Here is a 27,400-nt window from a genome sequence, read left to right as displayed (position 1 = left end):
TACGAACTGATTCGTGAGCTGTGAATTCTCTTTGTCCACCATTATTAGCGGGTTATTTGCAGCGCCCGGTGAACGGCTCCTTGGGATATTGTTTATAGTGGAATATCTTCGGCAAATTGGACAGAGAATTACGCGGGAATTGACTCCCGTAACAATCCGACGGAATTAGGTACTGCCAACAAAAGGATCGGCATAGAGATGTACCTACCTGGTACCTGTACATGTCTAGTCTACATTGTACTTACTTGCGAGAAGACTGGAACACACCTAGCAAAGGCTGGAACAGTGGAATGTATGAGTCGAGTGGAACAGGGACGTATCAACATTTAGCACAAAGTAATACTCGTATATTATAGATGTTCCCAAGAATACCTAATATCCAGAACATATCATATACATGCACCGTCATATCGTGTCGTTAATACTTCTTGCCAACGTTTCGTTTAGCATTACACCATCTATCATAAGGGCTGATGTGAAGCTTCAATACAACCTATAAAATCGACACAAATTCCTAAAGGCTCACAGAATAATAACCCAGAAAAGTATCGTGATCAGAATTGTAATACTACAAGTTTGACACTAAATATAATTTTTCTATAAAAATATGATCTGCCGTTATTTTCCTGAAAGGTATAATTCTAACTTTGAAGTCGACAATCTTTTTAACGAGAATACGTAAGAACATATCCTCGTAAAAAAGATTGTCGAAAAGAAAACACAAAACTTGCCGCAAAGTTTCTTTTTGTATCGCATTGGTTACAAAGTGGATCGACTGGACGATCCTCAACATTATTCCATCAATTTCTCAAAATACTTTAAGAACCTAATAAATTCTAGCGCTAAACGAGTTCAATCTAACATATAATTACGCGCAGCAAGACAGCAAAGGAAGATCAAAGCAGTTTCGGGGTATATCAATACAGCTTTCGATTTCTAACACCATTCTACCGCGTAGTGCTGAAACAGCGCTAAGCAGGGTCCTATTGTATTCTATATGAGCAGATCTGAATTAGTAATCATTGCAGTACAAATATTTCCATGTGTTGGGAACAGGAAGGATAAACTCAGTTTGCTCATTGCTGGGAGAAAACCACCTAAAACTCCTCAGGAGAAGCCGGACTACTGACTATCGTCTGTTGACGATAACGGAAGGCTTGTTGACAGCGTTCCGTTCCACTAGAAGATGGTTAGGCATTTTGTGTCCTAGCTTGGTTTACGGTACCAATGTCCTTCACTATTTTTATCATATGTGATACCACATACCACCTCTCGATATGGGCTTTAGCGCCATAGAATAAGAAGAAGAGATCAACTGTCGATCGTGATTACCGATTTTCGACCGACCAATTGGGCATCCTTGACCCAGGACATGATATAAGCTATCTATGAACACATGTCGCTCACTCCTTTCAAGAAATCATAAATCAAAAAACTTGATATTTCAGGAGAACGTTTTTAAAGTTTAAAAACATAAAATAATATTTTTAAAATAAATATCAAGCCACTTATTGAATTTTTTACTATGCAACAGATCTTTTTAGGTAAAACCTGAAGGTCGTTTCTCCATTTGAAAAATATTAAGTATATTTAAAAAATAATTAAACAATACCTTTTCTTCAAAATGCAAAAATAACATTTTCTGCCCTGTAGCGGGTAAATATTAAGTCAAAAATATGCCTCTTTTGAAAACATGCATAACTGAAAATTGACGATTTTTTATTTATGACGTTCTTGAAAGGAGTGAGCGATATATGTACCCTCTACCGGCAAATGTTATATCGTTTTCAACAACTGTACACCACTGGGATTAGGTATCGCAAATTGGATTGTCTAGATCTAGTGGGTAATGGCTGCAAATTGTAAAATTACGCTAGGACAGTGTGAAAGGGCCCGAGACGCGGAGAAGTGGGGTCCCTCGTTAGAGCTCGCTGCTAGTGTTGCGGGCTCGAGGAAATTGATTGTCCAACCGCTCCGTTATTGGCAGGCAATAAAATTAATTTAACGACTGACAATATCGAATAACGGAAGAGCGAACTTGTACCGAGAACCTGCGAATGTAAATGCTGATGAACGTTTCCATTTCGTCTTGTCAAGGGAAGGTACTGGCGATCTATTAGGTTAACCTACGCTATAAACACTTTTTATTACAATCCATAAAATATAACAAATAGGTACCTACTGGATTATCGGTCTACCTAAGTACCTACTTGGAAATTATTTTTAAAGTACCACATTACGATTCTTAACGTCATCTCTTTACTTTTATTATTTTATTATTAGTGATCACAATACTTGCACGGGTTACATTCGTGAGAACTATTTTACCCATCTGGATTTTTCCTTTTTTTATTTGTTATAAATTGATTTTTTTTTTTTAAGAAGAATTGTTAAAATATTTGTTTGGATGATAGGATATTTTTATTTATTATGTTTTTCTTATATTTTTAAGTGTTATTCCTAATATTTTTATTATTATTCAATGGTGAAATACAGAAAAGGTACAAGGCTGAGATAAGCTAAAATTAAGAAGGGTATGTTGAGATGGTTTGGACACTTGGAAAGTTGGAGGGAGGGAAGAATGATATAACAAATTTATGAGACGAATGTAATTAGAAATAGGAGCAGAGGGAGATCGAGAAAAACTTGGCATGATACATTCAAATATTTGGGCGCGGGCTGGTCAAGAGTAGGAATAATTAGCGGGTATGTGCGAGCGAGAGACGAAGATTGTTTACAAAGACAGATTGGTGTGGCGTTATATTCTCTCTGCTTACCCCTGTAGTGACATGGTTGTTAGTAGGTTAGTATGTTAATATATCAGTATATTCTTACGGCAAAAGTTATAAATTATATTGAAAATGTCGATCTCCGACCTTACTTTGTGTCGTAATTTCTTTTCCCGCGGAAACTTCCTTCCTACAAAAAAACCTAATATATAACGATCACTAACGACCACATCTCTAACGACCTCCGGGCGCGCCTAATGCAGTGCTACCAACTAAAGGAAAAATAATTTTGGTGGTAGTGATCCCAATGGCCTTTGTAGTATAGTGGTTAGCTCATTTGGCTAGCGTGTTGGATGTCCCGGGTACGATTTCCAGAGGGGCTAAAGTAAACATGAGTGATTTTTCACTCTAATATTTATTCAATATCACCCTGATCGGATTGTAATTAACGATCAAAATAACCCCACTTCTATGCGATGCAGTGCCCTATGCAAGATTGATGCGTATAAGGGTTAGAAGAATCCTGATAGAAACATATATTTTAGTATAAAACCTACCCGCTTAACTTGCAAAATGACTTTTTTTTAGGAATTATTTATCTTGACTACTGCGTATATTTTATATTTATTTTTTAAAAATCTTAAATATTGTTCATAAATGAGTGACGTCACGTCACCTCAGGTTTGAGCTAGCTAGTTAAAAATCATTCGTCATCCTTATCACAATTTTTAATGAAAACTTTCATTGTTTCGTTTTTTCTGTTAACATGTCTATTCTGTGTTCAATATAGAAATAATCCTGACCCCGAGGTTAACCCAAGCTGTATTCGTTTTGACGTTTCATCGTTTTAATTTATTATTAGATTAAAACCAATATTTTTAGCTTTTCCACTTTTTTATTTGACCAGCGACCGGGTTTCGTCGTTACCGACATCATCAGACTGGTGATGGTCTGATGACTGGTGACTGGTGACTGGTCTGGTGACTGGTGACCAGTCTGATGATGTCGGTAACGACGAAACCCGGTCGCTGGTCAAATAAAAAAGTGGAAAAGCTAAAAATATTGGTTTTAATCTAATAATAAATTAAAAATGCAATTCCATCACGAAGTGTCAGTGGATAATATAAATTTCATCGTTTTCTTTCTACTTTCTTAGACACTAAGAAATAATTGCATCCATTATTTTTATTTTTAATTCAGGTACGCAAAATGCGCATTTTGAAAGTTAATGGTGAAACAGACCTTAGAAGTATTTTATAGTGAAATTTAGTGCACAAATACAATGACGATCATTAAAATATACATTTATATATTTTTAAGCAAAAATAATTATAAAAGTTCATCAAATTACTTTAAGAGAAATAATAGTACATACTCTGTTTTAAACACACTCATCGCTGAAATAAATTGTTTAAAGTGTACCATTTTTTAAAAAAGGTATTTTTAACCATGGTGAATATAATTTTAGTCAAACATTATTTGCATTTTTCAATAAAATAAAAATAACTTACCTTTGAAAAATATGAAAAATGTGCTCAAATCGGTACGCTTACTGACATCTGTATTTGAATAGCACAACATTAAAAAATTGAATATTCTAGAATCGAATCACAATTTTTTTGCTGATTCGATTCCACACTAATCTACTCTTTTATTATTCTATTCAAACACAGATGTCAGTAAGCATTCCAAAATTTAACACAAATATTATGGTCATGAAATTTTCTGTTTTACCGACTTTTAATAAACGTCAAAATGACAGGAGTGCGTTGTTTTCAAATAAAAATTCAATTTACTTTTCAATAAATTCATAAATATTTTTCATTTTTCAACTTGTGTATAAGTTTTTCACAGTTATAATGGGAATACTCTTCAATGTAACAATTTAATGCGACAATGATTATTTAAATTTAAACAAGTGAGGTTATAATTTTGAAAATAAATGGATACTTGATTGTGTATAAAATGGAAGGGTATTCAAAATCTAATTATGAAAGCAGAAAACGTCGACGATCCAGAAGTAACCACAGAGAATCTCGAAGTAGACGTAGATCTCGTTCTCGCAGTAGATCTAAAAGTCGAAATCGATATAAACATTCAAGTTCTGAATGGGGAAAAATAGAGAAAAGAGATCGAACTTCAGAATCGCACGAGAAAAATTATAATGATTCCGATTTCAGTTACATTGATTTCAAATCTGAATTAAATCGCTTACTATTTTCCGGTACTGGAAATGATCAAATTATACAAGATCTCAATGATTTCTGGCAGTTTGTCATTAAGTACGAAGGATTGCTAAAAAAGAATGGAAAGACTGTATTAAACGAACAAGCATCTGAAAATGCTAAATGTGACGAAAATGGAATGCCGTTAGAATACAGCAAAGTTCATTGTATCAATTTTAAATTGAGAATTGACATCGAAGAGTTGTATTCAAGAATATCTCCTTACGATCGAGAATATGATAGAAAGAAGAAGCGATTAACTAAAAGTATTGTGCAACAGTTTGTCGACGTAGTCATGTTATATCTAGACTTTAAAAATAAAGAAAAGTTTCAAAAACTCAAATCATTAAGAAAATTTCAATCAGAGTTGCCTGTTGCAGAATTCAGGTAGATATTTAAATTTATTCAAAATATTTATTTTCTGTATTTAAGGTTTTTTTGTGTATTCATGCATATAAGCAGTGTACAACTAACACAAGCTCATACGGATATGGGTATACAACCCCGAGTGCCCTAGCCATGGCTGCTATTCTCCTTTTCCTCTCCTATTACTGTCGTTTTTCTACGATTCCTTGTTTATTTCCTTTCCCATATAGCAGTAATGTCTTCCATCCTGAATTATTACATCATCTACATCCCATCAAGCATATTCCACTCATATATCCAAGAATCTGAAGTACAGGATCACTGGGCGATATTCATATAATCAACAATAGAGTTAACTCCACATAAATCCGATGCTGTGCCTTATACACCACTTAGAATGCATAAGGGTTAGAAGAAATAGCATGTCAATATTTTTTTTATCTTATTACTCTCACAATATCATTTAACTTTCAAAAGAATTACTTTCAAATGAATCCAGTTGTTTATCGACAAAGTACTTCAATATATGAACTAATAATATTGGCTTTTATGTATTATGTTAAAATTTATCCATGTATAAATTACAATAATTTTACTATCTGTTATCTAGGAATCAAATTGTAGAAGCTGTGCAACAAGAACAGGTTGTAATTATAGCGGGGGATACGGGCTGTGGTAAATCTACTCAAGTTCCGCAGTATTTAAGCGAAGCTGGATTCATAAGCATAGGTATGTTTATACTCAAAAGTATACCTAAGATATGACTGCTTTTTGCTTGATTTTTTTTTGGATATAATTATTTTATAAGTATCATAGCTTTCATCATTATTATCTCTGAGATATTGTATTAAAAAAATATGATTGTATATTTTTATTGTATATAATAATTGGAATTTAGTAGATTCAAATTCGACTATTGGGATCCAAATACTCCAAAATGATATGCGAAAGAGTCTTATTTAAGATAAATATCTAAATATTGCTAACAACTAAATGTAACTGACCTTTATTTTTCATTGATGTTTTTTCTTTCTATGATATCACTTCCTGTCTCATTTTTAGAACTAAGTAAATTTCATTGACTATCCCTCTTATTTTTTCATAACAAAAAAGAATCTATGTCATTTTTATAGGATATGTAGGTATCATCCTAGAACTGACAAAAAACATTATTATGCATCTTTGAAAACCCTTAAATTATTCTATAAATATGTATTATCATAAAAATATTGAGTTATTTATGATATTTTCAACTTATTTTCAACATCAAGGAAAGGATTTTTTCTAAAATCACAACAATATATGTAATGTAAATATTCTCATTTTATTAATATCTCCAGCTTGCACACAGCCAAGAAGGATCGCTTGCATATCTCTGGCTAAGCGAGTGGCTTATGAAACTTTGACACAAGCCGGTACGGAAGTGGGATACCAGATAAGGTTTGAACGCAACAGGAACCAGGGAACTAAGATATGTTTCATCACCGAAGGCCTCCTTCTCAGGCAGGTGAGAAAATAAACACGTTTTATACTAAAACAAAACATTTAAAACATTTCCATGGTGTCCGAATCCTTAAAAAAAATCCTGTGAGGACACATTATTGTAAATTTGAAATTATAAATATGTGTATGATGAAAAATAAAGAAAAACTACTAATGTTTACTTTTTTATCCTATAAAAACACTCAGTTCATCTATTTTATCTCCTTTCATTCTTTATACTTTCTGAAATCTAATAAAATATTTTTATTCTTTTATACATTAAACAATTTATCAATTTTATCTTTTATTCATATTTCTAGTTTTATAGTTATGGATATTTTCTTAAAACAATAACTAAATAGCTTTTCCATTTTTATGTTATGTCATCATGAGTCTGGTCTAATTAAAAAAAAATAAAAGTAAGATAACATATTAAGTTTTATTCTTTTATAATATTATACTGATCAAAAATTTCATAAAAAATTGGTCACCTTGTAATTGTCTCACGTCGATCTATCTATCATATACACATACTTAATAGATGTATCCACTTTACAACCATCAAGCATGGCAAGACTTTTAGTATTATGAATCAGCACTCTAGTTTGTTTCATCGCATTATCATCCCCTTCAGGTAGCGTCAGAATCAGCCCTCTCAAATTACGATGTAATAATTCTGGACGAAATTCACGAGCGTCACTTGCATGGAGACTTTCTGCTCGGAATACTCAAGTGCCTTATACAGTCGAGGAAGGATTTAAAGCTAGTGCTCATGTCTGCTACAATCAACATTGAGCTTTTTTCCAATTATTTTTCAAATGAGAATGCTGTCGTCATTGAGGTACGTAAAACTTTGAATAAAAATGGTATTTCTTCACATAATTAACTAATTTACTGAAATTAGCCATCTTCTTTTGTCCAGTATTTAACAAAGGCCTCCCTCTTGGACTTCCACAGTTCTCTGTTGGATGCGACTTTTTTCTAGTGCAGGTCCGCCACTTTCTTAATGTCATCGGATCATCTTATCTGGGGCTTACCCACGCTTCTACGTTCTAGGCCTCCAGTCAAGCACCTGGTTCGTGCATCTATCCTCAGACATACGTGCCACATAACCTGCCCAGTTTCACACTTATTCCGTCATTCTTTGAGCCACATCTGTTGTTACCTGTTTTCTTTCCTTTATCCAAACATTTGTTTCTTGATCCCTAAAGGTGGAGACTGACCGGAGCATTTCATTGTAACATAACGTAGTAACATCGCTCGCGGGGAGCATCAGCGAGCATCCGAAACTATGGATGGAGCGCTCGGCTCGGTGTACTGACTGCCTGAATGCTTGCATCGTAACGTGTTACGTTACGATGAAATGCTCCGGTCAGTCTCCACCTTAAGAGATATGTTTAGCATCCTTCTCTCCATTGCTTTTTGTATTACCCAGAGTTTATGTATGATTCGTTTTGTTAGAATAAATGTCTTGAATCTATAAGAGAGCACTGATAGTGATCACATAATTGATATTAAAAATAATGCTCCCAAATTATGAAAAGAAGATCTTCTCCGAACAGCACCATTTTCATCCTGATTCACAGCTTAACATTCAGGCTTTAACTTCTTTTTTAAGAAGTAGATCTATTCATTCTCGATTTATTAGCTCACCATTTTTTTATTAAGTTATTCCATTTTAGGTTCCCGGAAGACTCTATCCTATCGAGTTGATTTACCGTCCAATATTTGTGGAAGGGCGGCGGACCAAATCAGAGCGTCTTGATCCTCAACCGTACCTTCAAATCATGCAGTTGATTGATACCAAATATCCCAGTAAGTTACATACTATATTTGATATTCCGTGTCTGTCTGCTGTGCTGGTCGGAGTTGTGGGTGTCTGTGTACCGGCCAGCGTCGGGTCGGAGTCGGATGTAGCTGACTAATTGAACTTAATACTAATCCCTTTCACTGCCTGCACCGGGGTACTTCAAGAAAATTTGGTGACGGATTTACAAACTTGTTTTTATTTAGATTAGCAGTGACAGGTATATTGAAAGCTTTTAAATGTAAATTCACAGTAAAATAGGGATACAATTTTATATTGTTTCACATTTTCAATAAATTTCGCAACTTAGTTAAAAAAAAATATATTTTGCAAGAGCAGATCTGTCAGGAAGCCTAGATGCTTCTGGATCTGATCTGGGCATGCGGTGGGACAGCTTTCAATATATTTGATATTTTCACTAATTCATTTCTAGACCTTGTAATAATACATTTTTATTTTAAACTAGCTTAGACTGGCTCAGGGAGGTTGAACAATTTGGTCTTTAGTTCTCAGGGTATAACAGCATGAGTCTTCAATTGCATATCTGAAAAACTTACTTGGGAATAGTATCTGTCACCAAATGATAACACTTAAAACATTTTTACACAGGGTTTATTCGAGGTTATGTAGACAAAATGTTAACAGTATCACAAAGATTTATAAATACTAATTAAAACTACATATTAATTCTAGAGACACTGTACCAGACTAGATTGATTAATGTTTGTTGGTTGTCTGAATTTCTATTAACTATGGTGGAACAATAGTACCTAGGGATCTACCGATCATCACGAAAATGTCGATCTGTCAACTGTCAATCGCTGTATAGCAAGCTCTGGCGACCGGGGCGGCAAACTCGATTCTCCAGATGGCGCTGTCACATGACGTCACACACTAGCAAGCTCTGGCGACCGGAGCGGCAAACTCGATCCTCAAGATGGCGCGTCACATGACGTCACACACTGCAACGGTCGAAAACGATGACGTCATCTGGACTTCGGAAGTGGCTGGAGGAAGATCTCTGGAGATGGAGTATTGTAGACTTCGAAGCTGGAGAAATGAATCGGAAGTTATTACAGGGCACGAGGGCAATGAAGTTGGCGGGAATAGAACACCCAACGCCGGCGTGGACGTGTTTGAGAGACTAGTTGGCGGGAATTAAAACACACAACGCACGCGTGCACGTTTTTGTGAGACTATGTCGACTGCATTTCCACAGGTCAACTTCGGTTCGGATCACAGAGTCGCACACTTGAACTAGGAACACTAGAGCTCAGATCAAATACATAAAATAACTTCTTCAACGGATTATAGACGTAGTTTCGTGACAAAACCACAACCAGCACAACAAGCACGTCCGCTCGGCTGGACCGATCTTCCTGGAATGGCGTGGGGGGGGGCTGTTCTATGTAGGCCAGCGGAAGTGAATCATGTGACTACATGATTATTTAAATTTGACGCGTAATATCGTTACGAGTATTACAACCTTCAAAATGTTTTTTAACCATTATTGCTATTTGACTATATGTCCAATCAATTCAATTCAAGCCAGTGAAGAAGGCATTTCAATTTTTTTCATTTGTTTCTGCACATAGATATCAAAGCTACAAGATAAAAGAAGACTCTTTCGGGCAGCTTTTCACATTTTTTCGTCTTCATTTGCTTACATGACCCTTTTTTGTCCTAAAACTTCACTCACATTGATTTACAGAGGATGAAAAAGGTGATCTATTGATATTCTTATCGGGAATGCAAGAAATCACATCAGTTGTTGATGCCGCAAAACAGTATGCTGAGAAGTCACACAGCTGGATAGTTCTACCTCTACACAGCAGTATGTCCATCGCCGACCAAGACAAGGTGATAATATCTAATATGAAGATAGGTCATACATTCTAGGCAGAAAGCGGGAAAACAGAACGTGGACAACCGAAAAGACTTGGCACGATCAGATCAATCAGATCAATCAGAACTTAAAATGTGGCAGTGTCAAAAGTCTGCGTAATCGGAGGGCATGTATGGATGTGAAGGAGGCGAGGCATGTATGTCAGGACAGAAGAGTGTGGCGTTCCATCCTTTCTTCCTACCCCTGCGGGGAAACGGCGTGATGGTAGTAGTAGTCAACTACATATATTGTCCACAAATAATAATCTTTTTCGTATTCGACACATTCAACCCGATTACGGGGTTTCAAATCAGTTGTAAAATTTCCGCCGTGCTGTGTAATTATGATATTTTATTTATTCTCTTTAAATGATTGTTTTCTTGAGAACCATTTTTAATATAAATAACAAACCATTCAGATAATATTTTTTTCAATTAAACTTTGAAAATATATAAATGGTACAATTTATATGTAATTACTATTAATTAACAACCATTACAGTTTTTTATTGATATCGAAATTTCTGCATTTGTGAAAAAAAAAATTATCTCAATTTAAAATATCGCGAACCACTGTGGTGACTTTTTGTCCAAAAAATGTCATACAGTCACAGATGGTGGCTGAATGACACACTATTTTATTTCTACGCACATTCATCCATCGTATCTTTTTAAAATTAGCTGTTTTATAAATAGTTTCGTTTTTCAATGGCTTTATGGATAGTGTGAGTAGGTTATAGAGCTTTATAACATAATATTCAAAGTTGTTTTGAGCGAGTTTGATATTTATTTAATTTGTTTTTACATTTTTGTGGTTCCATAAATGTTTTCATGTACTTGTGATTATAAGGTGTTCTCAAGAGAAAACCGCCTCCGTAGTTTTTGTCCGCCTCCGTGGTGTAATGGTCAGCACGCTCGGCTACCGTTCTGGAGGTCCCGGGTTCGATTCCCAAGGGGGTCAATTAAATATAAGTGATTTTTTTTCACTCCAATATTTATTCTGTATTACCCTGGACTGGCACCTGAAGCGGAGGGCTGATCACCTTTCCTTCATGTATAAACGATCAAGATAACACTGAGTTTTAATTTGTTGAATATTTCTTCTGTGGACGTCTATTTCGGAACTTTGGATATAATTTTCATAACAGATTTCTGTGGACCATTAACACTTTAATAGTGCGTCACTCGTACCACCAACATGTTATTATCTATGTTATGTTTGCTATTCAGGTATTTGACTACCCGCCAGATGGTGTCAGGAAATGTATCGTCTCCACTAATATTGCCGAAACATCTGTCACTATTGATGGAATAAGATTTGTAGTGGATTCTGGCAAGGTAAAAAATCCTTTTTCTCTAATTGATATATACATACAAATAGTTTTATTATATACACAAATATTTCTATTTCATATTTTAATGAGCCCAAGCGGCTTGTTATTTAAAGTAGGCATCAAATACTGGTAGAGTAACTCAAGGACCACAACCTGGCACTTTTATTTCAAAAGATAATATTCACATTGATAGCAGTAATCTCCATGATTTGTAGTACAAATGAGTGGTCTTTCTTCTTCTTTAGCCTTCCGTCCTCTACTGCTGGATATAGGCCTCTTCCTTATCCTTCCATTTTTTCGGTCTGCTGCTGCTTGCAACCAGTTTTTACCCCCCACACCGGCTATGTCATCGGACCATGGTTTTTAGCGTCTTCCTCTTTTATTCTCCCAAGGTCTCCATCTTAAATTTCATGTGTCCATCTAGTGGAGCTTTGTCTTGCAACATGTCCTGCCCATTGCCACTTGAGTCTTGCTACGCGATCCATGATATCCGCTGTTCTGGTTCTGTTCCTAATTTCTTCATTTTAATAAGTGGTACATGGAGATAATGTCATAATCATGTCTCATTATGCTTCTGAAATAAGAAAATAGTAAAAAATAGTAAAACCGTAGTACAAAAAGGCCATATATGACTTCTCTCAATTCACGGCTGTTATGATAGAACACTGCATTCATTTTTCATCATTTTCTTTCAGGTCAAAGAAATGAGTTATGATCCATCATGTAAAATGCAAAAGTTGAAAGAATTCTGGATTTCTAAATCAAGCGCAGAACAACGCAAAGGTCGTGCAGGAAGAACAGGTTTAAATAAACTTCTGTCTTAAAAAATCTAATCTACGTACTAGATAGTATAATATTTATCATCATATTCTGTTTCAGGCCCTGGAGTTTGCTATCGGATTTACTCGGAGAAAGAGTATTCCGCTCTTGAAGCGTTCAGCACTCCGGAACTACTACGAGTCCCACTGGATAGTCTTCTTCTTCTCATGGTCTCCCTCGGACTGAATGATGTGCGGAAGTTTCCATTTCTGGATGCTCCGCAAGAAGACAGTGTCGAGAATTCATTACTAGAATTAAAACAACATGTACGTTTTCATACACCGGTGGACACGAAAACCATCACACTTGCTAAAAATTACAAGCTCTAATTAATTAAACTTCACATACTAATTGTTACCTGACCCTCGGCCGCATAACGGTTATTTTGGGGTCGGGTGTCTTTGAAGGTACAATTGAAAGATTTAATTTTTTTATGTTTATATGTAGAAAGAAGGTTAATATTTCTTTATTTTATTATAAAACAAGTTAATCACCCTTATTTTTCATTTCATTCATTCAAACCCTTATCCGCACCCTAATGGTGCATAGGGCACTGCATCATATAAACGCAGTGTTATCTTGATCATTAACACATGAAGGAAAGGTGATCAGCCCTCCGCTTCAAGAATATTTTTCATAACCATTAAAATTATTTTATTCATGGAAGCATTCAGGGGTTATGGTAACAGGTAAGTGTGATGGGTTTCGTGTCCACCGGTTTATATTCATTACAATATCCCTGGTTTGTATGCCATGGAGTAAAGACGTTTATTATAAAGTCAGGGAGTTTATGGCCCTTTGTCGGCATGTCTGGTTATAAAGTAACATGCAAATCTAAGTAATTTATGAAGATTATTTATGAACAAATACAAAAAGTACCAGTGTCTTTTTTGTTGAAGTGATTAACCCATTTAACTTACCAAGCTATGAGTGGGCTGCTGAACTGCGCTGTGGTTTTTCAGTGATGCTAATAGCATATCTTGTGAAACCACTCGCCTAAAAACTTCCATATCTTCTTCTTTTTCTTTAGCCTTCTGTCCTCCACTGATGGATATAGGCCTCTTCTGTATACTTCCATTTTTCCATGTCTTACAGTTATAGCGAATACGCCGCGAGTACCTAAGCAAGAATTAACTATAAATATGGGAGTCGAACACTGCAATATATCGTTCCAAACATTTTTAATTTTTTGCCGACGGACGTTAGAGATCAAAATTAAATATGGAGCAAAGGCAAAATAAAGGAATGGGTAAATGATCAAGAGTTAATTTTATGAAAATTGTAAAATGCTTACATTATTTTTTTCTCTCTTTTTTGTGTGTATATTAGGTTAAAATCGTTAAAAACAATAAAAAATGTATTAAAAAAGAGCTCCACCGACAAGACACTCAAGATGGCTTGGTGGGTCTCTGCAAAAAAAATTGTTCTAAATATGCAAAAATTGTGATTTAAATAAATGTATACAAATAAAAAAAAACTTATACGAAGACATGGGCTGCTCAAAGAGGGTTTCGGAAAATAGACCAGATTGGCGAAGGAGATGTCAGTTGTTGCCGATCCACAGGATTGAGACCAGAGAAGATGACAGTCAAAGTATTAATTAAGTTCAATGGTCCTTTTTCAGTATGCGCTCTCTTCGGACGAGCGTCTGACCCCCTTGGGGAAGGCCCTGTCCCGCTTGCCAGTGGAGATAGTCCTGGGGAAGATGCTGATCCTGGGATCCGTGCTGCTGCAGTCCGAGGCCGTTCTCTCTCTTGCCGCAGCACTCTCTGTGCAGTCCCCTTACACCAACAGGGCACACCGAGATATAGACTGCGAGGTTTGTTACTCATTTTAACTGGCACTATTTCGACGTACCCTACATAAAGTGCTCTTACTACATTTTTGTCAATTTTGAGATATTTGGTGTACGTTATCAGCGGATCGTTATCTACAAATATAAATAAACAAAAAAATATATATGAAATAAATTACGCCTAGTTTTCAGGCGTATAAGACGCTATCTACATCGAATTTTTGAAATGAACTGAACTCCTAAAACGCTGACTACTTAATTTTAACAAAGCATGAAGTTTTAAAACGATTTAATGCGTTATTTTATCATGTTTTTGAATGTATAATACTAGTTTAGAATTTCAGATAAAACCTTTAATTAATAAAAAAAATATATGTTGAAAAAATCTTCTAAGCTCTCTCCTGTAAAATAACAGATTTGCAGATAGAGTACTTTATGTAGGGGCCATAGATTTGATTAAAAATTTATTGCACGTATTAACATCTTCAACTATTGCTTTATTTGGTGATGAATTGGGATATTAATTTTAAAGAGGAAGGATCAATTTCGATGATGTTTTCCAAGATTGTGTTAAATGAATATTGCAATGAATAAACAAAACATATTTATTTTATCCTTCCTGGGAATCTAACCTGGGACATCCAGCCTAGTCGCCTAACGTGCTAACCGCTACACTATGGAGGCAGACAAACTAATTTTAATTGTACATAGGTTACAAAAATAGATCTAGAAAAAGAGTGACTTCTATAACATGACAAATTGACAGTGTATCTTCGATAGCAGCTTGAAGCTAAATTTCAATACTACCCAATCATGAAAACCGAAATTGTCAAAGACCATACACCCTTTTCAGTAAAATAAATAATATTTTGTATTTTAATAGCATTGTTAACTTTGTGGTATAGTAATATTACACTCTGTGTAATTATCATTCATCAGTCACTTTGTGTAATACAACTTAAAAACACTACTTCATGACTACCGGTTTCAAAATAACCTTCCCATAATCAGGTCAGTTTACATTTGATAAGGAGAGTGTTGATATATTAACCTTTCATTTGAATAATTCAATTTGAAATTAATATCTGCGCTCATTTCCAGACGGCTAGGAAACCCTTGGATTCGGACCACGGTGACCCCTTAACTCTGTTAAACACATACGCGGCCTGGCTGCAGATAAAGCAAGAAGGCTCCTACAGCAGACGCGATCAGAGCAGTGACCATCACGCCACCAATTCCAAACACTGGTGTAAGAAAAGAGGGCTAGAAGAACAGAGATTTTATGAAATCACTAAACTGAGGAGCCAGTTCAAAGACTTACTACAGGTAAGTTTAATCCATCAAGCATTAACCTGTTAACCGGGCGGGACGCATAAATATGTCAAACGTAAACAATATCGGGTACGGGTAGGATAAATGAATTCGTCCTTGAAATATATGTTGTGCCCTGGAACGGGCGGGACGTATATTTTTCCAACAACAAAAATATTAATCATCCATACATGTCTCGACATGAATTTAAGACACGGAGTGAATCAGTATTCGCGCCCATTACAAGTTGCGTAATTGGACAGCGGACCGCCCGGTTAACAAGTTGATATTACACAACAAAGACTACTTATCTCGTAATAATCGCTTACTTTTTCTTATATTTCTAAATCTTTTATTAAAAATCTATTACATCTGATATTTTTCCAGGATTGTGGGTTATTGGCAATGAAAGAAACACAAAGCATGTCATCTGCTGAGCGGGCGCTAAGGCATGGCCAACTCAAACATCTCAAAGATATGAGAAGGTAAGTCACTTTGTTCGGAAGTACTAAGGATCTGCCAGGCAACTTAACCTCACCAGTCTGCAACAACCTAACCTAACCATTCAACACCTTAACCTAACCTAACCTGATCCTGCCTTCAAATATCCCGAGACTTTTTGCATTCTTGGAAATGATACCATTATCTCAACCACCTTGTTTCAAATTAATTGTGATTTTTATAATACCATATTTTACGGACTATAAGATACACCTTAATTTGTAAGCATTCATTCTGTTTACCCCAAAAAATCAAAATAGTTTTTTTTAATAAATTCACATGAATATAATGCGAAATGCAGAGAAAGCTCTCATTAATTTGTTTCATTTTGTATTGAAATGAAGCCAAAATGTTGTTGCCACGGAATTTTGGGACCGTTTTTTGTTGGAGACAATTTTTTGAAGAAATTGCATACAAAATTTGCATCTTATAGTCCGTAAAATACAGTTCCATGCATTTTTAAACACTGACTTGTAATCTATAATATTGGTTTCACGTTTTCATTACTTTAAATACCATCATGTATAATAATATGTATTAAATTTATCTAAAATAGATCTAAAATAATGTCAGGTTTTTCAGATCTTCATACTTCACAATACCTGACTTTTTTAAGTGCTCTACATAGCTCCCTTTTCATCTTTCCCCCTAATAGACTAGCATAGACTTGGCCTTCATATAATTATCAAGATAAACACATTTGGATTTAGATACGGAATGGTTATTGTTATTTGTATCGGTATTAGTAATCGGTATTGTTATTTTTTTGTAGACAACATAAAAGTCAGGCGGCCGATGAGAGCAGGAAGCGAAAGAGACTGAAGATGGAGAGCTGGGAGATAGAGGGAGATGGAGTAGAAGGGGTCCCCCCGGCAGACAGTGGAAGTATCGACATAAAGGATGTAGAATTCCAGATGGCTAATGACATGAAGAAAGTTCAGGTTAAATGCATTTTTTTTACCTTCTTTTTTTTGTAGATCCTAGGGATCTGTTTGTGCCTCTGCATGTCGCTCTTGGGATGTTGACTCCCAGCTGTCTTTCCATCTTTTTGAAGGTCTGCGGGGGTCTGCGTCCTTCAGGGTTACCTTGAAAGGCGATACGTGGCAGTCTGTCTTCTGACATTCTGTTTACATGTTCATTCCAGTATCCTTTTTTTACCGCTATGCTATAATTAGTCAAGGCAAGTTTACATTAAAAGCATTTTGTTTTTGAAAAAAAATATCAAACACATCCTGATAAACTGTTAATGAAGTAGTTTGTCATCGCATCCTTAAAGTAATTGTTCAATTAGAGTACAATCGACGAAAACAAAAAAAAAAATGTAATGGAGATAGGAAGAAACAAAATAAATCATGTCATTGGTTACATCATAATTGCACGATTCATGGCAGCCAAGTAACACATTATTGTAAATTTTTAAAACATAAAGATTTGTTTGATACCTCAGCTTGATTGATGAGGTCTATTGAGATGGAAATATAGAAGTCTCGGTATTTGCAAGGCTTATGACCAGTGATTGACTGGTTTAAGTCATCACTTTACACTGCATGACTTATTCCATTCTAACCATGATTGACAACCCCTCCCATAACATAGCGACCATTCGGTGTATTTATTTTTTCCTTTGGGTGTTTACGACGGACGGAATTTTACTGTCCGGTACTTCAGTTAGCTTTTTAAAACAATGATTGGCTAGGATTGGCTTGTACTTTTGTCCATCTTTCTTCGGATCGGTGCTCTTGATCAGTGCGTAAACACGTTGGGTGTAAATTCGATCACGCTAAACTGTTGTAGTCGCTTTTATTTTTCAAAACTGGACGGTGAAATTCCGGGCAGTGCACAAGCTTCCTTATGCATTTATTTATATATTTATTTATTCCATTTCAGGATTTGATATCTGGCAGCAGTGCTACCAGTCACAGAGACATGTCCACCCTGAAGCTCATCCTCTGTCGAGCCCTTTACCCGCAGGTAGCCGTTGCGGATGAATTCAACCACTGCAAGGTAAACATTGTAAACTTACCTCAATCATTCATCAATTATTTCATCGATTTACCACTTCATAGAATCATTGGCATTTATCTGATGAGTAATCTTGTGTATGAATTAATTTTTAGAAGAAATTTGTAAGGATGATATCCAACTATTACTTTGATTTTCTTACTTATGTTTTTGTATTTATTTTTGATATTCCATTATTTGTTTCTTACATCTATTCTTTATCCACTTATTGCTTTTGAACAAGCAGTGTTCGCGGACTGCGCATGTGTCTTATCGCGCCAACTTGAGCACTACTCGCGCGTTTACTTTTTGATTGCGTTACAAAAGATAAACAACCGAACTGAGCTTGCCGGTTGCCATTCTTCAAAAAATTACCAATTTTTATCTTTTGATTTTTTTTTTTATTATTATACTTAGACTTTTTATATCAGGTTATTATTTTTTACATTTTTTATTGTTTTTGCATTGTTTGTTTGTTTTTTTTTTAACTAATTAACTTGTAAATTACATAAACTTAAAAATAATATAGTGATATTTTTTGTTGTATTTTTTGTGAAAAAAAAACCCTCTAGTGAAAACACTCTATGGAGTGGTTAATATTTCTTTTTTATATTACTATTTATCATATTTTTCTGGTTTAAAATTATTGTAATTAGCTCCATACTATATTGTACATTGTATTATATTGTATCCCCACACACAGAATATACCTTTGTAAGATTTTTGTTTATGTTTTAAATATATAATTGAATGCATGTACCATGAAATGATGAGAAGTAAAATGTAAACAAATATTATAAATCAGTATAACTGTGTCCACTTTTATATATGATTTTTTTTTTCTAGTCTGTGTCCGAACAGTTATTTCACACTTCGAACAAGGCATTTGTATCTCTACACCCGATGAGTTACTTTGGTAGCCATCCGCAAGTATTGCAGCTGGAAGAAAATGATATTGATATGGACAATACGAGCTATAAGTCCAGATTGCCTCTCAGCTCTAAACATCAAATCGTTTGTTACCTGTAAGTTATTTCAACTTTCTTGAAGTATTTTTAACAGCTTTAAAGAATGTGTACTATCAGGTAGTACTAGAACTTGATAGAAGATTCGATGATTTATTCAAAAGAGTTGCACTATTGGTCGAGCAAAGATGCGACAGAGAAGAGCAGAGATGTAGCCGGGCAGAGGACAGAGAATGGAGTCCAAGGTTGATTAACATGAGAGAGATAGTAGATGTAATGATTGAACACTTATATGATTTTAAAACCTCCGTTTATATGCTTTTTTTGAGACATTACGGAATGACATGATACACTTTGTATTTATCACCCACCTAATTATCCAATTACTAATAGCTAATTCTCACATATTATCATTTAATACTTGGTGAATTACCTAAACAGACATGATACTGTCGTGATATCTTAATGATATATTAATGATACAGTACCTATTATAAAGTTTTCAATGATCTACAAACTGGCAAAATACGCTAAGTAGTTTGAAATGTCATATTTGTGTAGCTTTAAAAGTAAATTCAAGTTTAAGTTTAGTTAGCTGGTTTTTGTATTCAGACTAAAAGCTTTAAATAGCGGGGATTATTCAAACAGGGATTTAGATTTTTTACCCACGATGTAATCTATTCAAATATATTTTGCAATGATTAAAGAAAACACTTCGTTTTTCACCACTTGAGTTTTATTATAGACTACATGTTTCAGAAGTTAAACTTCCATCATTCAGGTCTGTATAATAGCTAAAATATAAAATTGTTCTATAAATAAGGAGAGGGGAAAAGTAAGGGGAAGGGGTTAGTCAAGGGACGGAATTTGAAAACAAAGGGAAAAAAAAGGAAAAATGGAAAGCAATGGCGAAGAATTTATTTATAGAACAATTTTATATTTTATATTTTAGTTATTATACAGACCTGAATGATGGAAGTTTAACTTCTGAAACATGTAGTCTATAATAAAACTCAATTGGTAAAAAACTAAGTGTTTTCTTTAATCATTGTAACATGTCTTACCACAAAGTTAATGCCAAAACAATAAATAAAATATATTTTGTTTTTTATATCTTTATTTAAGATCTTTGCTTGAAACGACTAAACCATACTTGATGAATTCTATGAGGATGCCAGCCGCACAAACATTGCTGTTGTTTGCTCACTGCATCGACACAAATCTCTCATTTTCGAGGTGAGTTAATGATCAGAAAGGGGTAATTACCGCACATTACCGCAAATCGGCCCGTATATAAGCTGCGCGATTTCTTCCAGATTGGTTTGTGACGCGTGGCTGCAGCTGGAGTTCCCTACACCAGAAGCTGGATTCAACCTTCTTTTGAAAGCGACACAATTGAGAAAACAGTGGGATTATTTGATCAATGACAGATTAGAAGGTATGCCATTATTCCTCTTTGCTCTTAAACAACCCTAATCCCAACCATCTTCATCCTCAGACTCCACTTCACTAAGACCTCAATAACTTGCACCCTTATTATTTTATCTTTATATCTCCTTCTTCTTCTAACCCTTATCTGCAACCCAGTGGTGCATAGGGCACTGTATCATAATGACACAGTGATACCTTCATTGCTACTTATATGAAGGCAAGGTGATCAATCCTGCACTTAAGGTACCACCAGTCCACAATAATATTGTATGAATATTAGAGTGAAAAATCAATAATATTATTTTAATCCCCCCTGAAAATCAAATCCGAGCCCTCCAGCATGGTAGCTAAATAAGCTAACCATTACACTACAGAGTTGGGCACTTAAAACATACATATACATTTACGTCTAACATAATTTTTTCATTGTATGTTATAAAATGTATATGCTATATATAAACCTTAGTGGTCTGCCCACTTCACCTCAAGGTTTAAAATAAATTAAACATGGTCTACTCAGTATCACATCTACATTTATTTTCTTTAAATATTTTATAAGAGTTGGATTCTTTCAGCTGTTGATATGAGCGTCGAGAGCAGCTTGGAGAAGGATAAGCCAAAACCGGAAAAGAGATCCAATCAGCAGTTACAATATGAGCTATCAACTGGCCTTAGTGCTTACATGGCTACAGAGATCTGCTACACCATCAAGAGATTGCTTCCGGCGGATATGAAGAACATCTTCAATGGCGCGGAAGAAGGAACAATGTTTCCTGACTTGAATCCTAACCCCTTCAATGAAGAGTTCGTCTGCCATCCACATGATAAGAAAGGAGGAATATGGATAACGGATCATGTGGTTTTTGGAAGGTAAACATTTATTTTATATTGTTTAAATAAACACACAAAGGATTCGCAAATTTGAAACATTGGTAAAGATATAGCTCGAACTGATTTTAACGTATTATTTTATGAGGTAGTTGAATGTATTCTTTAGATCAATGAGTTATTGACTGTCTTTCAGTTTTACTGGCATTTTTGCAATAATTTGTTTTGTCTTTATTTACAAAAGAAAACTTCATCTTTTGGGAGATATATATTGAGAAGAAGAAAAAAGATTGAAATGGCTAATACGTTTTTTATATAGTTTCATTATTTGATTTAAAGCTTCATTGTGAAATATTTCAAAGTTCCTTTGACCAAATGTGGTATGTGTTTGATTTTTATGTGTTTCTGCATTTAATCCATACATCAAAATTAACAAAATGCACATGTCGCTCACTCCTTTCAAGAACGTCATAAATCAAAATTCGTAAATATTCAGTTGTGCATGTTTTCGGAATGCCCAGAAAATGAACTATATCCCAGCAAAAGAGGCATATTTTTAACTTAATATTTACCCGCTACAGGGCAGAAAATGTTGCTTTTGCATTTTTAAGAAAAGGTGTTGTATAATTATTTTTTTACTTAAACTAAATATTTTTCAAATTCAGAAAAAATCTTCAGGTTTTACCTAAAAAGATCTGTTGCACAGTAAAAAATTCAATAAGTGGCTTGATATTTATTTTTAATACATTGTGTTATATTTTTAAACTTTAAAAACGTTCTCCTGAAAAATCATGTTTTTTGATTTATGACGTTCTTGAAAGGAGTGAGCGATGTGTTCTAGTATCATTAACACATACGCTCAAACTGCTAATGTTTTCATATGGTGTATCATTGGTGATTTGTTTGATGTTTAGCTGGAATATGTTTTATTGTGATTTGTGTGAGTAATTTTTAAATGCATGTGTAAAGGTGAAGACTGACCGGAGCATTTCGTCGTAACGTAACATTTGCGGCGAGCATCCGACTTCGAATGGAGCACTCGGAACGAGCGCTCGGAGCACTCGGAGCGAGCAGCTCAGCTCGCTGTACTGACTATACGAATGCTCGCATCGTAACGTAACACATTACGATGAAATGACTCTGGTCAATCCCCACCTAAAGGATTGTTTTATATTATTTTTTGACATCTCATTAAAGATGAAGAAGAATATGGAAGTCTGGGCATTTACGGGGCTTACGACCTATAAATAACTCCTATAATTGGAGATAATCCAGATTTATGAACAAGTATTTGACACACTCAAAATGGTGTAAGGATTGTTTTAGCGTATAGTTGTTTGACTGCTATGAGTTGTACTCTGTTAAATTTTTCATCAGTAGAAATCTGTCTCGATATTTTTAATTAAATTTTTTTATTGTTTTGTGTACGCATTGATTTATATTAAGTTCAATAAGTATAATAAATGTTTTTACTAATTTCCAGTTTGCAAGAAACAGAATGGAGTCACGGCTTGTATGAAGAAATCCTGCAAACTCCCTGGACTTGCGAGGGTTGCGGGATCACGGTGTGCCTGTCACCCCTGGAAAAACTTCAGCACACAAAGTTCACTTGTTCTCAGAGCAGCCAAAACAAATCCAACTCGCAATCTGTTCCGGAAGAAACCATTCTCACCTCAAATAAGCCAAATGCTCAGAAATACGAGTGTGATAAATGTCACTCCAAAATGATGCTCACTCCTATTGAAATATTGCGCCATAGAAAGAGTTGTGCATCGTAGTGTTCATTATATAAGCTGTGCATTATTGGGGTTTTAACTATAAATGTATTAATGGGTACTTTTTCAGTTACCGGATCGTGGTGAATAAGATCAGGTAAGTAGTTGAGGAGAGGAAAAGGATCCCAAAAAGTAACGAATGATATGATAAGACATTTAGGGTTCTAAGGATAGATAGTAATTTTAAGAAAATAGCGCAATAAGTTATCAATTTATTGATTTGACATAAGCATTGGAATAACGTGATGATTTCAATATAAAAATAAATATTTTCATAAAATCACTTTTGAGTTTATTCAGTAAACACGACTAGTTTCGAGAACTACAGATGTTCTCACCAACAGGTTTGTATTTTCACCTGTCGATCATCTGTACATACTGTAGTTCTCAAAACTAGTCATGTTTGCATTAATAAGCTGAAAAGTGGTCATAATGCAAGTGTTTTATTTTTTATAATTAAATTCAGAATCATCTTTACTGTTTATACTTTTAGCCGTTGCATGTACATATAATATATGCATAATTTTATGCATATGCAAATCTTACCTTTCAGGTATCCAATAAAATTCGCCACCCTATATTAGTACAAAAAAAGTGAAGAAAAAAATAATAAATAATTTTTGAATATATTTTTTATTCATTTACAGCAATCGGTGGATCAATACACATATAAATAGATACACTTGAGTGCCAAGGTTTGTGAAGAGTATAATGTACAAATAGTGTAAATAAAAAATAATGATATATTATAATATAAACCGCTCCATTCTGTAATCAATTAAGTTATAATTTTATTGACAAAAGCTCGTGATCCCATTGTATAATCAGTCAATAGAAATATGATAGAAAAAGTTCATAATAAATTATACTGATGAATTATTATAGATTTTACAAAATATCAAACGACTAATTTATTTGTAGAAGAGTTATTCAATATTCATTTATGATTTAATTTAATTACAGAGAAAAAAAACAGTAATTACGTAGTAACAAAAAAGAAAAAAAAATTAAATAGATTTTTTTTTAAATAAAGATTAAATGCTTTATTTTCGATTATCTTAAATATAATAAATTGAAAAAATACACTACAATTTTACATTCCATAAAAAAAAATATAAAGGAAATAAGTCGTAGAATGCAACCCACGGTTATAACTATCGTCAAGATAAGGCAATTTAATCGGCTATGCCAAGTGCTTTGCATATCTCCCGAGAGCCGCCATCAAGCTTGCCTCTGTTACAAGGCAAGGGTTTCCGCTGACCAGGATGTCCCTGTGCCGACAATCATTGGCAGTTCTTGTCTGAACTTGACTGACTTGTGAGCAGTCGACAGAAGAACTTCGAGGCAATTTGTAGATTCCCATATGCACCACATAAGGAGCGGATATGGATCAATGAAATAATATTTTGTGGCTTAAAAATTTATTTTCACATTTTGAATCGCTTCAGTTAAATAGTAACATGGTTATGTGACCCCAAATAATCGAGAATATATTATAAATAAATTTTATGTACATGTTTCTTTCAATTTATTAATTTTGATATCAGTTTGTTTTGTTCATTTAATTGTCTCATGAAATGAAGATATTTTTGTAGATAAAACGTGGATGATCACACAGAAGGTATACATTCAATTGGAGAGGTACGACATATTGCTTCTACATGGATTTACATCAATTTTGTATTTCTTTGACACAATTTAGTATCGAAGACTATTTTTCTTCACACTTAACACTTATGTTACGACACAAAAAACATTTATTTATTAATATAACACTATTTCACAACAATATGTATTTATAACAGAACCATTCAAGGAAGACAAACACTAACAGGATTTTATTTAGATGAATGAGCTAACACATATATGTAGTTTGTTACAGTGGTGTGACATGGCGCTACGTTGGCCCAAAATTATCAACTAAAAAGAGAAAGGAAGTTCTACCACCCTATTTCATCTTTTCATACATAATCTTCATCTGTCTTTTGTGCTTCTTTTATTTTACTCGAAATACATTCAGAGAATACGAGAACGAAATACATTTACATTCGAAATACACTGTCACAGTATTGTGATAGTTGAGATAAAACTATTTTCAACTAAAAAGTCCCAAAATGTGCTGCGGTTTCTAATATGGTAAATGTAAGAATAAATTTTATTAATTAATTCAATGGTTTGTCCATTTTTAATTAAACTTTTACTTGGTCACACGTGTCATAATACATTTTAATAAATAGTGGTATTTACCAAGTAAATGGGCCACATAGCCCCCTGTTACATCACAGTAACAAGAGTTTAAAATAATTTGCATAATATGCAAGAATATTTTTTATCACAAACAAGAACGGACTACGATTTTCTATTTACATAAAACATCACATATAAAAGGTTAAGATTCACACAACAATTCCTTGGACAGAGGCGAAGAGAAGTATTTATGATTGTATTTTTTTTCATTTCAAATAATAAACTACAATATGTATTCACTTACGATAATGAACATAGTAATAATAATAATAAAACAAGAATGGTAATAAATAATACATGATTTCAATTACATTTTTATGTCTTTCTTAATGTCTCAAACAACTGAATTAAAAAATAAAAATATATTTAAAGATAGCACTGTAAACAATATACCAGGAAGAAATAAAGGCATTATAAATGCACTCCGAATTACCTAAGATCTATGGAAGCATATGGAATAAAGGTAATAATCAAATGACAGTACAGTGTGTGTGTATTTATATACGGGAAATGCGCCATTAAAAAATGATATATTAAAGTTCCTCACATATAAATTGAGATTTTACACTTCTTTAATTTATGTATGAAATATTAAATCAGACACTGATTTTTTGAGTCTACTAAGTTGTATTTTATCGTTAAAAAAACATATAATTATCAATTTTGTGACAGTTGTTTCGCCTAGTTATGGCATTTTTAAACAAATGTCATTCGAATGGACATTCATTTGAAAATGCCACAACTCGGCGATAAAATTGTCACAAAATTGATTTTCAAATATTTTTTTAATAATAAAATACAACTTAGTAGACTCAGATAATCAGTGTTTGATTTGACATTTCATACATAAATTAAAATAAAGTTCTACAAATTAAACGCCAAATCTATAAATACTTCTTTAATTACTAACATGGTAATTAATTTTTCATGTTTTTAAAGGATTTCGAGGAAAGTTTTTCTATCCAAAATACATTTATTATCTGTCAGCTGAAGTTCATAAGCGAGTATTGATTGGTTTCAATGCACTTCAGTCGTGATAAGAAACTGCCTGATCATTTTATGATAATAGAATGGAACTTTTATTATGCGTCCAATATAACGCTTTGCTATTGAACTCGGGGGGGGGGGGGTGATTGTCATTGTCATATGTTTACCAATGAAATGTTTAATTACGAAACATTAAAAAAATTAAAATAATAATCTTAATAGTACCATGTAATTTAGCATAAACGGTTAAGAAAAAATGTGTGATATTTAGGTTAAACTTATAGTATTTGAGCTTTAAAAAATAAACACACAATAACCAAATAGACTACAATCTTAACACATTGTTGGCGGGCGGTTTTTCATCAACCCCGACCCTAATTAATACACTCTTTAGGGTTGTTAACTAATCACAAGTAACCGCAAGCTCAACTCTGATCTGTACAATGTTTTTGGCGTCTCACACTGAACCCAAAAGTAAGCAGATAGAACGCTTATAAGCGTCTCCCGCTCTCTACCAACAGTATGTTAAAGACTCTTTTAAGCGTTTCCCGCAAACAATATGTTAAGATCCAATTAAATAATTGCATGTGCTGATATCAAATACTCAGCATTGTTTTACAAATACATTTTATTTGAAAACTATATTATGTGTTTATTTTGAATTTCGTGTAAACCTACATAAATATAATTGGCAAAATAATTATAATATCTTTAAAAATTTGTGAATTCTTAAATCCAATTCCTTGTTACTAAGCTGAATAATTAAAAATCAAATTATTGCAACTTTTTTTTTCAAATATAGATAAAATAAATATAAAAATTATTGCTTTAATATGTTGTATCACAGAAAGTTCACAGAATTGCAATTATAAATATACAAGTCCATCCAAATCAAACCTGGCCAACTCCAAAT

The 27,400-nt window shown here is 34.0% G+C and overlaps 1 protein-coding gene across 1 annotated transcript; it reads left to right on the top strand.

Moving 5' to 3' along the window:
• Nucleotides 1-4,435: 4,435 nt before the first annotated feature.
• LOC148310127 (putative ATP-dependent RNA helicase DHX34) lies at nucleotides 4,436-24,260 on the top strand. Its single transcript, XM_088258992.1, has 19 exons — nucleotides 4,436-5,341; nucleotides 5,931-6,049; nucleotides 6,661-6,827; nucleotides 7,437-7,643; nucleotides 8,485-8,617; nucleotides 10,321-10,469; nucleotides 11,724-11,831; nucleotides 12,523-12,628; nucleotides 12,707-12,912; nucleotides 14,271-14,465; nucleotides 15,543-15,767; nucleotides 16,140-16,237; nucleotides 17,026-17,194; nucleotides 18,141-18,257; nucleotides 19,101-19,279; nucleotides 20,345-20,455; nucleotides 20,536-20,657; nucleotides 21,226-21,520; nucleotides 22,962-24,260. The coding sequence occupies exons 1-19, from the start codon at nucleotides 4,695-4,697 to the stop codon at nucleotides 23,254-23,256; spliced, it is 3,648 nt and encodes a 1,215-aa protein (XP_088115118.1). The 5' UTR covers nucleotides 4,436-4,694; the 3' UTR covers nucleotides 23,257-24,260.
• The last annotated feature ends 3,140 nt before the right edge of the window (nucleotides 24,261-27,400 follow it).

The sequence above is a fragment of the Brachycentrus maculatus genome, unplaced genomic scaffold, assembly GCF_059751285.1.
Source record: "Brachycentrus maculatus isolate JH-2025_06_01 unplaced genomic scaffold, ASM5975128v1 h1tg000105l, whole genome shotgun sequence".
NCBI classification, from domain to species: domain Eukaryota; kingdom Metazoa; phylum Arthropoda; class Insecta; order Trichoptera; family Brachycentridae; genus Brachycentrus; species Brachycentrus maculatus.
This window is presented reverse-complemented; position numbering and strand designations above follow the sequence as displayed.

Bases quoted from the DNA above. Each gene is read 5' to 3' on its own strand.
- LOC148310127 (XM_088258992.1), top strand. From the start codon at position 4,695: ATGGAAGGGTATTCAAAATCTAATTATGAAAGCAGAAAACGTCGACGA. The intron at 11,832-12,522 runs GTAAAAAATCCT...ATTTTCTTTCAG, and splicing joins TTGTAGTGGATTCTGGCAAG to GTCAAAGAAATGAGTTATGA. The intron at 16,238-17,025 runs GTAAGTCACTTT...ATTTTTTTGTAG, and splicing joins CATCTCAAAGATATGAGAAG to ACAACATAAAAGTCAGGCGG.